Source organism: Micromys minutus (genome assembly GCF_963924665.1).
Source record: "Micromys minutus genome assembly, chromosome: 7".
Taxonomy (NCBI): domain Eukaryota; kingdom Metazoa; phylum Chordata; class Mammalia; order Rodentia; family Muridae; genus Micromys; species Micromys minutus.
In genome coordinates, this window is record NC_137976.1 from 6,773,104 (window position 1) to 6,787,516 (window position 14,413).

Genomic DNA, 14,413 nt, shown 5'->3' on the forward strand with positions numbered 1-14,413 from the left:
CCCCCCCACCCCAAGTCCACACACCCCGCTTGTTCCTCTAGGTCCACTTCTACTGGGCAACTATTCCTGGGGAGGCGTGAACAATTACCTACTTGTCCCTGATAGGGAATTGACAACAGACCAAAGTAAGGATATCACCAAAGCCCAACTTGAGCTCGAGTTTATTGGAGTTCCTTAGCAAACGGTGAGGGAGGGGTTACTCAAGGACAGACGGACCCAACAGCTCACTCCAGCATGGATGTTAGCTCATGAAAGCCAACACTCTGGTGCTTGCCGCACAGCTTAGAGGGAGTTGAACAGGCTGAGGAGGAGCTCCCCCAGGTTGCTTCATTCCCTGGGCCTCTTCAGACTGCCCTGCCAGTCCCTGCTTCTTCAGGCAACCCTACTTGTCTCAGTGTTGATGAGCTTGGGGAGCAAAGAACCTAGAGCATCTGGCCAGTTTCAGGAACTTCCAGGAGGTTTGATCAATTCATTTACTCGCTGAGTTTCAAGGACATTCCTTGATGGATGGATATTTCATCCTAGTTCAAGAACATACTGAGTCTTAGCACCCTCCCCCGAAAGATGTGGACCCCCCCATGAAGGAAAGTGTCACACAGCACTCCCCTTCCCTCAGTTAGTGTTGCTGCTGAGCACCAAGACCTGACATGAAGACCACCTACATCTACACGCACACCTACATTCCAGTTGTCTATGCTGCTTTCCGGGTTGTGCTGCCTACTTGCTGAATCATGAAGTTCAGAGAAAGCCCCCATGTTAGCATGCTTGGACTGCCCTAACACAGGACCACAGGCTGGGTGTCTCGAACAACAGAACCTTCTGGTCTCACAGCTCTCGGTCTCTGAGGTACAGGTGGGTTGTCTTCCTTGGAGGCCTCCCGTCTTGATGTGGTTGTCACTGTCTTCTTTGGGTCTCATCATGTGTTCTTCCTTCTGTAATGACTGTCCAATGTCTATCTGAAAGGACCTGAGTCTTTAGATTAAACCAAAGTTGCAAGACTAAAAGTACATGAAAGACTAGACTGTGTGCAGGCTCTGCCCACATCAGGATTTTGTCTTCTGTTCCGAACTGTGGTACGTGTGCTGCCGCTTTGATGTCAGGTCTGCAGATTGTGTCGTGACAGTCACAGAGATCGTTGAAAGCTGCATTTCCTAACAGCACTACTGACGTTTTACAGAGAGCTCTTGGTCATAGGGACTGTCCAAGACACTGGAAAACACATACAGGCAAAGCAGCTCTTTGTGTTAGAGCAAAAATACCTGTGATGCTTACTTAGAGACAGAAAGGGTTTGCTCTGGCTCACAGTTTCGGGGACACTAGTTTGTGACTGGTTGAATTTGTGGTGAAGCAGAGGATCATGGGAAGAGTGTGTGGCACAGCTTACAGGAGAGCAAGGAGAGCAAAGACAATGGGCTGGAACTAGACTGCCCTTCCAGAACACAGAGGTCGGTCCTGCTTCTCCTTCCCATCTTTCTTAGGGACCAAGACTGCTCTGCATGGGCCTTGATACATTTGACATCCAAAGTGCATTAGTCACCACCATGCATCAGTTGCTGTAAGGTGGGCACCAAGTGAGGGCAGTCAAAATGTAGACAGGACCTCTCTTGGATGGTTGTCTAGGGACTCACTCTGTAGACCAGTCTGGCCTTGAGCTCACAGAGATCCTCCTGCCTCTGTCTCCTAAGTGCTCGGGTTAAAGGTGTGAACCATCATGCCTGTCACCTTGAAAACCTATTGTTTTGTTTTTTGTTTTTCTCTTCAGTGTGGGGGCCACTTTAGTGCACAGAAATGGGTCATGGCTTTCCTCTTTGGCTTTTCTTCAGAAAATTTGAAGTCTTCAGAATCCCAGGGATTATGGGGGAAAAAATTAAATTGAGACAGGAGAGCTAATAGCATATATTTAAATTTATGTGTGTATAGTTTGGATATGTGAATGGTTTAATTGAAGTTAATGACAGAGTTCTCCCAAATAATAAATGACATAGAAAATGCTTAAGGAATTAAGCATAAAGAAGTCTCTAAAATAGAGTATTTTCCCCTCATTTTTTACTATTATGTATATACTTGTGCACAGTGCATGTGTGACAGTCTGAGGAAACTTTATTGAGTCTTTCTCTCCTTGCACCTTTAATTGCATTCTGGGGATAGAGCTTAGTTCACACGTTTGTGTAGCTAATGTGTGAACCCTCTGAGCAACCTCCCTGGCCTCCTTAAAGACTTGTGTGTGTGTGTGTGTGTGTGTGTGTGTGTGTGTGTGTGTGTGCTTTCACAGGCTTTGCAGTTCTATGAAGTTTGATGGGGTGGAATGGGTGGAGTGTCTTGAGTTGAAGTTGTGAGTGACTTCTGTACTTGTCCCTGCCCAGAGCTGTGCCCAGTTGTGACCATGTGTTAAGTAACTGGGGCTTGTTTTCATAGTGAGCTCCTGGTTCTGGCCGTGCAGGAACGACTCAAGCTCAACACCTGCTTCTCTCGCTGCTGTCTATGGGTTAAGACCTTCCTATGAGTTCCACAATCTTCCTGTTATTTCAGATAAAAAGATTATAGATCACATATGAGACCAAAAATAAATATTTTTTCTCTTACCTTGGAAACGCCCAGATCCACTATAACTTTTCACCAAGGGTACATTGTTTTAGACTTTCTGGTTGTTTATGTCAGGAGGCCACCTGGGGAATAAGCTCCAAGAAGTGAGTGTCTGTCTTCACGCCCTGCTAGTGTAGTCTTGGGGGAATCTATAGGGCTGTGTTTTCAGTCACCACTGAGGTTGGTGCCCCCAAAGTCTGTATTGTTTGAGGACAAAGACAGGGTCTCTGGCTGGCTCAGAACTCTCAGAGGAGACTTGGCTAACCTCAAACTGACAGACCCCCACCTCTGTTCCGAGTACTAAGATTATCAGGGTGTGGGATCACATCCACCCACAAGAATTCTTACAACTCAAATTCAGACTCAGAGCAGACTTAAGACTGCTTGTTAAGGATTCCTCTACCCCACCGGGGGCTGTAGTGACTCAAGATCTTTACTTTCCCATAAGCCCATCCGGGACCCTACTGCAAGCAGCACATTGTTGGATTCCTTACCTCTCGGGTCCCCACCTTTGACGTTCAGCCCTTTCCTGATGACCAGCATCAGTGTCCCTTAGACGTCTTTCATTGGCCGAGCACACAGAATACTCACTCGGACCCCATTCTGTTTCCTCAGGTTGCACACTCTTTTTCTACGAGACTGATGGCCGGTCTGGGATAGACCACAACAGTGTCCCCAAGCATGCTGTCTGGGTGGAGAACAGCATCGTGCAGGCTGTACCTGAGCACCCCAAGAAAGATTTTGTCTTCTGCCTCAGCAACTCCCTGGGTGATGCCTTCCTCTTCCAGGTTTGTGGGGTTCCTCCATTGCACACGGGGCTTACCTCTCCTGCCCACGTGTCACGCCCTCCCCCTTAAAAATAGTGGTCAAATTCTTTACGAAAGAGACGTAGTTGGTAATAACAAAAATAAATACCTGTGATGAACTGCAGAGACAAGAGCCCTCGGGAGAGAGTGAGTGTGAGGCCCAGGAGTTGTGCATTGGCTGTGAGAAACTTGCCGTGTTTGATGAGAGCAGATGGTTTCCTGTGTAGCTTCAGTAGCAGTGGTGAGCACTCAGAATAGGATCATGCACTCCTTAATTTAGGTGTGATTTGAGCTGTCAGGCTTTTTATCATAATATGTTCTCTGCTAATATTAATCATAAGGTAAAATAATTACATCCCAGAAAGGACTGCTTGTCCCTAAATAGTTTCTCTTTCTCGGCTCACCAGAACTTTTCTATCTAGCATTCTTGAAAGTCTATTAATTGTTTCGGAAAAAAAAATACTTCTCTGCTTCAGGGTTAACATTTCCTTTTATAGTGAATCCTTTGAGTTTGCAAGAACTTTTTGTGCTTTTAACGAGGAAAGCTTCCCTCATTTATCCCGTGAATGTGATGAAGACCACAGAGAAAGCTCAATGCAAAGAATAAAAGTACAGATTTCAGTGAGCTATCTGAAGCTACCCAGGGCAAGAAGAAGGTTTAGGCACCCTGTGACTGCAGGACACCCATACGTACACATCAACTTGCTTGTGAAACAGAACAAATATGCCTTTTATCATCCAAGCCAACACACATGTTTATCTGAGAGTAGCCTGATTTGTTCATTTGTTTTTTAATTTTTTAAAAGAAAAGCTTGCAGGTTGGCAGAGGGGAGTCTCATGGACACGAGTAGTGGCAACTTGGTTTTGCATTTGCTTCTTTGTGTGCAGAGTGGGAGAAGGGTGTGGAGGTCAGAGGACAGCTTGCAGTAGTCTGTCTTCTTATTCCATCATGTGGGCTCTAGGGAATAAACATGCACCATCAGGCTTGATGGTAAGTGCTTTGAATTGCCAAACTATCTTGCCGGACCTTCATCGGTCAGGGATAGTTTTTCTGGGTATAATAGTTTTCCTTGACAGCTGTATTGCCATGCATTGAAAACTACTATCCCACTGCCTCTATAGCTTCAAAGAGAAGCCCATTGTCATTCTTACAACTGTACTACTTCTGTGATGATTTTTTTTCATTATTGTAATGACTTTGTTCTTATGTAGCTTATAATGTGATTTCATATCAGTCATTGAATTTATTCTTCCCAAAATTCATTGTGTTTCTTGTGTGTGTGTGTGGGGGGGTGGGTTACATCCTGATCTACAAGCAGCATCGAGAGAGATAGAGACACTGTGTCTGGCTTGGACTTTTAGGCTTCCAAAGTGACAAACCTCTTAACTCTTTCCAAACAGCTCATTGGGTGGGGATTGTGCATGCAGACATGAGCCTATTGGGGACATCTTCATTCAAACCACCCTTAGCAGCAAGCACACTTAGCCTCTGAGCCATCTGTCCAGCGTCTCTGACTATATCAATTTTCCAATTAGTGCTCTCTGTTTATATTATAACTGAGCAATTTCAAAAGATTCACTATAAAAAGCCATGTTAACAGACTGGAGAGATGGCTCAGTGGTTAAGAGTACTGACTGCTCTCCCAGAGGTCCTGAGTTCAATTCCCAGCAACCACATGGTGGCTCACAGCCATCTGTAATGGGATCAGATGCCTTTTTCTGGTGTGTCTGAGGATAACTACAACACATTAAATAAATCTTTAAAAAAAAAAGGCTATGTTAGCTTGGGAGCAAGGTGATATTTCCTAAATCAATAGTCAAGGGTTTGGGGACGAGTCTCAGTTGGTAGTGTTTTCAGTGTGCACGAAGTCCTGATTTCACAGTCCAACTTGAATATTGCCCTCACACGCTGCTTCTTTAGAAAAGGTGTCCTGTATTTTATGGATCTCCGGCAGGGCTGATTTAAAGCCCATCACTGTCTTGAAGGTGCTCCGCAGTGGACGGATTGTCTTATTGATCGGACTGTTCACCGCATGTGAACCTGATGCTCAGAAGGGCAGGAGGCCTCCAGGGTGCACAGCGGATGTCAGGGTGGAGTTAACCCAAGCCCCTCTCTCCTCACACCCTCCTGTTGCCCCGAGTACCCTGACAGTGTCAGCACTGAGCCTGAGCTTTGATAGCAGGGAGGCGCCCATCCTGACCAACAGCAAGGCTTCCTGCTGTTCCCCTTCCTTACCTCTGCTCTGAGTTCCCACCGTAAGGACCTAGTGGGAGCCACCCAGTTAGTCACATTGTACAAAATACCTTTCGAGGCAACACGAGACTGTATTCATGGAAACCTCTGTCTTCTTTTTTATGGGGAGTTTTTATGCTACTTATGTGGGATAAAGGACAGAGTGAACCTTTACAGAGGAAATTACTGTTGTTTGGGATCCGTGACAGCATTTTCTGCCGTCCACTTATTGTAATCCACAAAGCTCCAAAGGGGCCCGATTTGAAAGAAACCTGTGTGTGCCAGGGTGAGGTTAAAGCAAGGGAGATCGGCTGTGATTATGGACGTAATTTGTAGGTTATTTCAGCCACGGGGCTCAATTAATTCACCAGTCTCCAGAGCCCGCATGCTGCTGGTTCCACCCAGTTGCCCAGAGACCCACACACTCGCCCTGGAAAGAGGGTTTTGTGTGAAGAGTGGGGGTGGGAATGAAGGAGCGGGTTGGAGTAGCTGACACAGAAGAAGTTTTATGCTGCCTGCATCTCCTTCTTCCCCTGAACTATTTTCGTAAGAGCTCTTTTCTCTGACTGATGTCAGGGACAGCAACCACCACGTACACAGTCTAGTTGCCTCCCCGGTGTGCGTCCGCGTATTCCTAGAGGATGCTGCCACTCCTGACAGCTCAGCCCCTTGCAGGAAACATCCCAACATGTGTTTTAAATTCCTGTGCCCAATGCCTAGGGAGCTTAAGTACCAGATGGAGCAAGAGAGACAGACACTTGATTGAGTAGAAAATGTGTGTGGTTGTGTATGTAGAGGGGTGAAGAAAGGAATGTCTTTAGAAGAAGTGCCTCTCAGTATATTTCTGTCGCTTAGAAGACCATTTTTCTAGGCTACTTCCTGTGTGTTATACAAACTCATAAAAAGAAACGGTACTTTGTGTGTATCATAAGATTAAAAAGGATGACGCCTGTACTGTTTTCTTTAGTCACAGATTAAATGGGGAACTTGCTTGAGTGTCTGACAGACAGTGGATTCTCAGTCAACACCATCAACGTTTAGTCTTTTGTAAGAATCAGAAGGAAATGTCGCGCTCTTCCTAACAGTCTTGTTATAGAAGCCGAACATGGCATCACTGTGAACAGGGGAAGTTTTGAGTTTCAGCAGGCTCCGGGGGTCCTTCTTCCAGCCATCAGACTTTAGGAAGGTTGCAGAGGTCACAGACAAATGCCCAGGACAAGTAGTCCTAGTTCGGGAAAAACCTGACAGGTCATCTACCAAAAGATGTAGAGCAAACTCTATGGAAAACACGCCCCCCCCCCCCCCAGGATCAACTCCTTTCCCATAATGCTTTCCCATTTATTTTGTAGACTCCCCCCCACCCCCCCCAAAAAAACCACAAAACTTTAATTTCTTTTGAATGTTGTCTCTGTGGGTTTTGCCTTTGAAATGGGGACAGACTACATCTCAGGTCTTCTCTTTGGCAGGTTTCATGTTGATTTGGTTTATAACCAAGTCCTCTTTTCCCAGCACGGTGGATTGTATCTCTGCTCCTAGGCTGCCCTGAGAAACAGTTTTTTGGTGGCAGCATATCCAACTGTAACTCCTACTAGGAAGCGAAGGGAAAGTGGCCTGTACAAAGGGCAAGCACTTCAGTTTGATAACCCGCTCTTGTGTTACCCTTCTGGTAATGAGTCAAAGGTTTCCCTAACACCCCACACAGGCTGCTTACACAGAAGAGACGGGGGTGGGGTGATGTGAGTGCTGCAGACCCGTCTGAGGGGTTTGGACGTCCGTCAGGGGCAGTCACCTCCATCTCTCCACCTCCTTGTCCCCTTTCACTGTGACAGGGACTAGTGTTGGTTTCAGCTTCAGGTCCTTTGGCTTTTCTGAGGAGGCTGTAGGTTTAAGGGAATCTTAGCTTCAGAGTCTGTTCTTCTGTCCCCTCTGACCTTCAGCTGGGGACTGGCATCCAACACCTGGCCACCGAATGCTCTGCTCATAGTTAATAATGAGACACCTCAGCCTGCCTGGCCACTATCGACTTGGGGTCACTTCTGTTGATAGCTTCTGCGGTGTTTTCTCAGGGGTTCTCAGCTTTGCCAGTGGTGAGCCTTGTGCTTTGCTTTCAGGGGACGGATAGCCACGCACTCTCTGAAGGCAGCCATTTGTCCCTGCCTCTTCCTATATTTAACTTTCCTTCTATAAAAAACGACCCTCAGCCGGGGATGGGAAGGGAGTGAGCCTGTGTGTACACTGTTGTATGGTCTCCAGTCAGGAGGGGAATCTTCATGCAGATATTAAAAATGGGCACTTCATTAACAAAACGTGTACACGGGATAAATAGGACCAAGAGGGAAAGGGCTCCCAAGAATTCACACAGGACTCTCATTTTATCTAGCCTCTTAAAGGTGGTTACTTTCCTTCCTCCCTTTTTTGTTCTGTCTCTCTCTCTCTCTCTTTTAAAAAAAGATTTAGTTATTTTATTTATATGAGTATACTAGCTGTCTTCAGACACACCAGAAGAGGGCATCAGATCCCATTATAGATGGTTGAGAACCACCATGTGGTTGCTGGGATTTGAACTCAGGACCTCTGGAAGAGCAGTCAGTGCTCTTAACTGCTGAGCCATCTCTCCAGCCCCTTTTTGCTCTTTTAAAATTAAAAATAGATGTTGAACATTCTGTAGAATTAATTCTCATGCTTCTATCAGCTCAGCGTACCAGTCTCAGTCCCTCGGGTCTGGCTCTGTTTTCTGGAGTTTCATTTCTCCATTCTAAATCTCCCTCCCATTGATTATCTGAAATCACTGAGGGTCCGTGCGGTGGGTGATCCGAAGCTTAGGTCTATTTAAATACATAACGAAGCCCTGAGTTTCATCTTATCTCGGATCACAGAGGGGCTCTTATGCAAATGCATCTTTTTTGCTGATTATCTGTTGGCAGGAACTTCTCTTTTTCCCCTCATTGAACTTCGTGTAGTATTTTTAGCTTGCATAGAAGGAAGCAGACGAATCACAAAATCACATTCTCCACCTGACCACTGTCATAGGGTAATGACAGGGGTAGTGGAGGGGGGAGTCATGCGGCAAGGGTGAGCCTGGGTGTACAGGTGAGTGTGGGTGGTCTCTCCTTCCCTACGTTTGCAGCTCTGGTGATGAGCACTTTCTTAGATCATGTCTCTGACAGCATTTGCCCTCCTGTGAGTTTGGTGGGCTGAAGCTTCCTAAGTGTCAGACTTCAGACTTTAGTTTATAGAGAGGCCACTCTGCGTTATGTAAGCAGTCCACTGCGGTTGTCACAGAACTCTTGAGGCCATGAACGGAGGAAAGTCAGCACGGAAGGTTTCCTACTCTCTCATGAGGACTGGGCCCCCTTGTGCCCACAGGTAAAGGACCGACTTTGCTCGAGAGCTCATTTACTGAATTGTTGGGCTCTGTAATGAATTCAGCTTAACCACAGGGAATGGCTGTTTTATTTAGACAGGACAGCGGGAGTAAAACTTCTCACTCGTGGAAATGCCTTCAGCCATCGGCAGGTTTTCAGAGTCAGATGGCTGAGACATCTGAGTGGTTAAAGGGGCTGATGGTTAAACCTCTCATAAACCTGATGTCACATGCATGTCACATGTATCTCTAGCTCTGGGGGGGGGGCTGATATTTGCCTCTTCCTTTGATTGTATTTTACTTGTTTATTTTATGTGTGTGCTAGCGCATTTGTGTGTGTTTAAGCCAGGGGACAGGAGCCATCACTTTTATATTTTATTTTATTTTGGTGACAGGGTCTTTTCATTGGCCCGGAGCTCTCTGATTAGGCTAGGCTAATCTGACTCTTGTGACTAGCGCTGGCTTATACACACCTCCACAGTCAGCTCTTTATGAGGGTCCTGGGGCTCAAACTCAGATCCGTGTGCTTGTATGCAAGAACCTTATCATCTGTGCCCCTCCTCAGCTTCCTTTTCATTCTGAATTTCTCTGTTCTTTTTTAGTTATCATATAGTACACATAAAACAATCCCATCTTAACCGTTTACGTAGGAGCTCAGTCCAACAGATTGGCACCCATTCACATGGCTACACCACATTGCTTCTGTCTGCTTCTAGAACAATCTTTTTACTACACTAGACTTCTGTGCCTACCACATAACTGTCCACTGGTCCCTGCCCCACCCTAGAGGTGGCAGTCACCTTCTGCTCGTCTTTAGAAGAAGTAAATTCCAAGACTGCTGACGTTTAACTTGGGCTGTCACCATCTCCATTCATTTGTTTAGTTGTCTGTGTGCTGAGAGGATCAAACCTTGGCACCGCTAAGCTAATGCCCTGTCCCCTTTCGTCCCCACTTCTTAAAAGAGAGGTGGATGGGGTAGCCTCTCTGACATCAGAATGGACAGCCCTGCCCATGGCTGAGGTTGGCTGAGGTCCTCAAAGGTGGGAAACAGAGCGGCTTCCCCTTTCTCTAACTCCAGTCCCAGGGGGATTCTAATGCCCTCTTCTGGCCTCCTCTGGTACTGCACATGCATGGTGCACACACACACACACACACACACACACACACACACACACACGCAGACAAAGCACATACAAAACATAAAAAGATAAATAGCTCTGCTGTGTTCTGGCACATCGGTTTTGCTGAGTGTATGATTATGTTTAGTTCCTTCTGTACCGCGACCACACACCCAGCTTCAGTTGGTTGTACTTAACTGTCCTCTGAGGTATTTCTCTCCGCTCTGAGAAGCCAGACCTGCCAAGTGCACAGGGCTTCACTTTGCTCTAAACGTGTGCCAACGCTGGACTCACCGTTTTCTTTTTCAGAAAATAATCCTCATTATTACTTTTCCATCCGAGTTGATTCTTTCACTAACAGAAGTAAAACTGTGACCAGGCTTGGTGGCTTAATCTGGTAATCCCATAGTCACTCGGGAGGCTACCGACAAAAGATCAAGGGTTTGGGCCACCTAAGCTGCCTTAACCTGTCTCTAAAAACCAGCCCAGGCAAACAAACAACAACCAGGAAAAATAACTCAGACTGAAAAATCAGCCTGTCCCGAGGCGTCCAGGGCTCAGACACATCATCCTGGTGCCGCTAGAGGGCTTCATTATTTGTGGGAGGAACTTGAGCTCTTTTTTTTCCAGGGGAAAGGTAGAAGACAAGGGACTTAACAGGGAAGATGAATCTAAGTGCTTCCAGAGTGTTCTTTCCTTCTTAGTCACCTGTGGCTGTAGTGTTCTCACACCACCTTCTCCCCCTGCTTCATCTGTGCGCCAGCCACACCCTCTGTCCAGTTCTGAGCGTGTGCAGACGATCGTAATCTTTCTCTGCCGGCAATGCGTTTCTCTTTGTCAGCACAACATCCGCCAGATCTTTTAGGCTTGTTAGCTGTTTTTTTTTTTTTTGCAAGACAGCATTTTAAATATTGGATGCCATTTCTTTGAATACAAAGCTTTCAGATTGAGCTTTCGTGTTTACCAATGGCTGCGGTTGTCCTTAACTAAAGTAATTTCTATTCTTGGCCACCGAGGAATGATCTGGTGGAAGTTGGGGACAGGGGTCTTGATAAAAGAATTTAGTTGGTAAGCCAGCCAGCTAGTGAGGTAAAAACATAGATTATGGCCTACAAAGGGAAGATGATGAGAGCGACCACCTTCATGTTGTAGTGAAGGGGCCAGGCATGCTTTCAGGTGAGCTAAACGCCATGCCTTTACTGAGTTCTCTGGGCTCAAGGGGATACCCGGAAACGACTGGCATCTCCACATTTACAAATATTTTTTTACTGCTCTCCTAGTTTTAGAAAAAGTGTTTTTTTTTTTTTTTAATTTTTTTGAGAATTTTACATAACCTATTTGGATTATATTTTTTTATCTCCCAACTCCTCCCAGAGCTTCCCCCACTTCCCTCCCTACCCACCTATCTATCTGTCTGTCTGTCTGTCTTTCCCCACTCCATCTCTTTCTTCCTCTTTGTCTCTCTTTTAACTCATTGAGTCCAGTTTGTGTTGGAGACCACTCCTTGGTGTGGAGCCTGCCCGCCCTGGAGTATGATTTATGAACCAGATATCTCACCACTGGGGCAAACAGACCCTCTCCCAGAGTCAAATGCCAATAAGTCCTGAGCTGGGGTGAACTAGGGTGAGCTGGGGTGAGCTGGGGTGAGCTAGGGTGAGCTGGGGTGAGCTAGGGTGAGCTGGGGTGAACTAGGGTGAGCTGGGGTGAACTAGGGTGAGCTGAGGTGAGCTAGGGTGAGCTGAGGTGAGCTAGGGTGAGCTGAGGTGAGCTAGGAGGTGACCACTTACCCCTTCCATGCTGGGATTTGGTCTGGCTTGAGCTTGTTGCAGATCCTGTGAATTTTTAATAACAAGTTATCTCATGAGTTTCTTTTGCCCCCAGACTTTGTCACTTTTGCCACTCAGAGCATCTTTGTCTTATGCCACTCCCAGCTGGGGGTCACCCGTCCATTGGAGGTCACATAATGCTCTCGGTGTTAAACATGCTGTTTGTTGGTAGTTTGTGGATGGCTCATGGGTCGTTGCTGGTCATGGATGTTCCTGGAGTTCCCTAAGGCTGTATCGATCGTGGCCACCTTGACCCTCTCCTTGCCCGAGTTTTCATAGAGCTGCTTAAATCTGGGACAGGTTCTTTAGAAGTACCATTTAAGCAACAGAATTTCTCCGGTGCATTGGTTGCTAACACACGGTTTCTTTGAGGATGCTGTTTGAGTGATTGTGGGGTGGGGACTGGCCCTCTTTTGTGAATTTCTAGAAGGGGTATGTTAAGGAAGGCATGAATGTGTGTGTGTGTGTGTGTGTGAGAGAGAGAGAGAGAGAGAGAGAGAGAGAGAGAGAGAGAGAGAGAGAGAGAGAGAGAGAGAGAGATCTGTCTGTCTAGACCTGACACCTTGCCTCAGAGACACTGCCTCCCAGGACAGACTTAGTTTCTGTGAAGGTCTAAGAGGAGGCCCGTTCTCCCTGTTCCCTTGTCTCATACAGACCAGCAGCCAGACCGAGCTGGAGAACTGGGTCACCGCCATCCACTCTGCCTGCGCAGCTGCCGTGGCGAGGCACCACCACAAGGAAGACACGCTCCGCCTCCTCAAGTCAGAGATCAAGAAGCTGGAGCAGAAGATCGACATGGACGAGAAGATGAAGAAGATGGGCGAGATGCAGCTGTCCTCAGTCACGGACTCGAAGAAGAAGAAGACCATACTGGACCAGGTGTGTGTTAGCGCTTTATTCTCTGCTGTCTGGGGATCCTGAAGCGTCTTCTGGTCTCTGGCCTGACACCCTGACTGTTAAACTCTTCACTGTGACTGTCCTATCTCCCCGCCCTTTGTTCTGAGTTGATTGTTTTGCGCTAAAGGGAACAATAAGACACGAATGGAAGGCAGACATGGGAGAGAAGAACCTTCCAGACCCTTCTAGTCCTTATGTTTCCTGGGGAATCTGTGCAATCTGAAATCTATGATTTCCTTTCCCACCTTATCATGGAGCTGACCTCTGAGGAGGATCCCGATTCCTCAGTGAGCTTGGAAACCCAAATTTAAAAAGTAACGGGCGTACTTTAAAAGTCCACTCGGCCGTCCCTCACTATGATTTGGGAATTGGTTTCAAGAACCTTGCAGAAACCCAAATCTGTGTATGCCCAGTCCCTGACATAAAAGACGGCATAGTATGTGTTCATAACCTGCACATAGTATATGTTCATAACCTGCACACATTTGTGACACCTAGTAGATATAAATAATGGCTGGGCTGTAGTGGTTAAGAAATAATGACAAGAGTCTGTAATGGTCACCTAGAGCCGTTTGCTCTGTCCTTTCTGTTATTGCTTGCTGTCATTTTTACGTTCACAAAGCTACTCACAAGGAAAATTTGCAAAGCAACAAAAAATAAAACCAAAAATAACCAAACATGTGAACAGCAACTTAGCAGTCAGCGCCTGTGCCCTAGTAGGTGGCCACTTCCTTCGCCTAACTCTGAAAGGACCCTAACTCGTGTCTGCCCCCCTCAGTCTCTGGCTCCCTGTCTTGAAGGGTTTCCCTTTGAGATGCTCCCTAATAATGTAACAGCTTAGTACATGACCCTTGCACCTGCATCTTTCCTTAGCAGAGCCTCTTGGAGTTTGATCTGCCCCCTAGCGTACACATGAGCTCGCCTTCCTTTTTTTGGGGGGGGATCCTTATTACCCCGTGCAGACACACCGCTGAGCCATTTCTCCTTTGATGAGCGTTTGAGCATTTGCAGCCCCTGGGCTCCTGTGAACACTGCCACCATGAACGTTGTGTTGTCACTGATTTTACCAGTGATTAAGGACCTCTCAGCCCTCACTCTGTCCCTTCCGAAGATTTGTGTGTGTGTGTGTGTGTGTGTGTGTGTGTGTGTGTGTGTGTGTGACCTGTTGTATGTCCAGGCATCATGCACATTCTTGGTGCCCACAGAGGTCAGAAGAGGGCATCAGAACCACTAGGAATGAAGTTCTAGGCAGCGTGAATGTGGGTGCTGGGAAACAGACCCTGGGTCCTGTCAGAGCAACTAAAGCTCTCCAGCCCCACGTGCTTTCACTCTGTGTCCCTGAGCTATTCTTCTGTGACCTTGCTCGAATGTCTTATCAGTAGCTAGAGGATACTTTGCCACTTTGAGTGACAGTAGCTGTGGGTGGAATCCTGTACCCCAGTGTCTGGGTCTCCATCATCGACAGTTTACCACTTCCAACCCTTTCTTGCCTCCCTGCTTTGACCAAAGCTTTCAGTTTATTTGCTTTTGACCTTTAATTGACTTTCTTTTTCTTTTCTATTCTTCTTTTCTTTCTCTTAGTCCGT

At 46.7% G+C, this 14,413-nt stretch overlaps 1 protein-coding gene across 1 annotated transcript in view; it reads left to right on the forward strand.

The window, feature by feature from the left end:
* TIAM1 (TIAM Rac1 associated GEF 1) overlaps positions 1–14,413 on the forward strand; it is a 164,491-nt gene that overhangs the window by 73,917 nt on the left and 76,161 nt on the right. The window contains exons 5-6 of the mRNA XM_080919023.1: positions 3,199–3,371; positions 12,585–12,809. Of these exons, the coding sequence (XP_080775149.1) occupies positions 3,199–3,371; positions 12,585–12,809 (398 nt within the window). The remainder of the gene's footprint in view (positions 1–3,198; positions 3,372–12,584; positions 12,810–14,413) is intronic.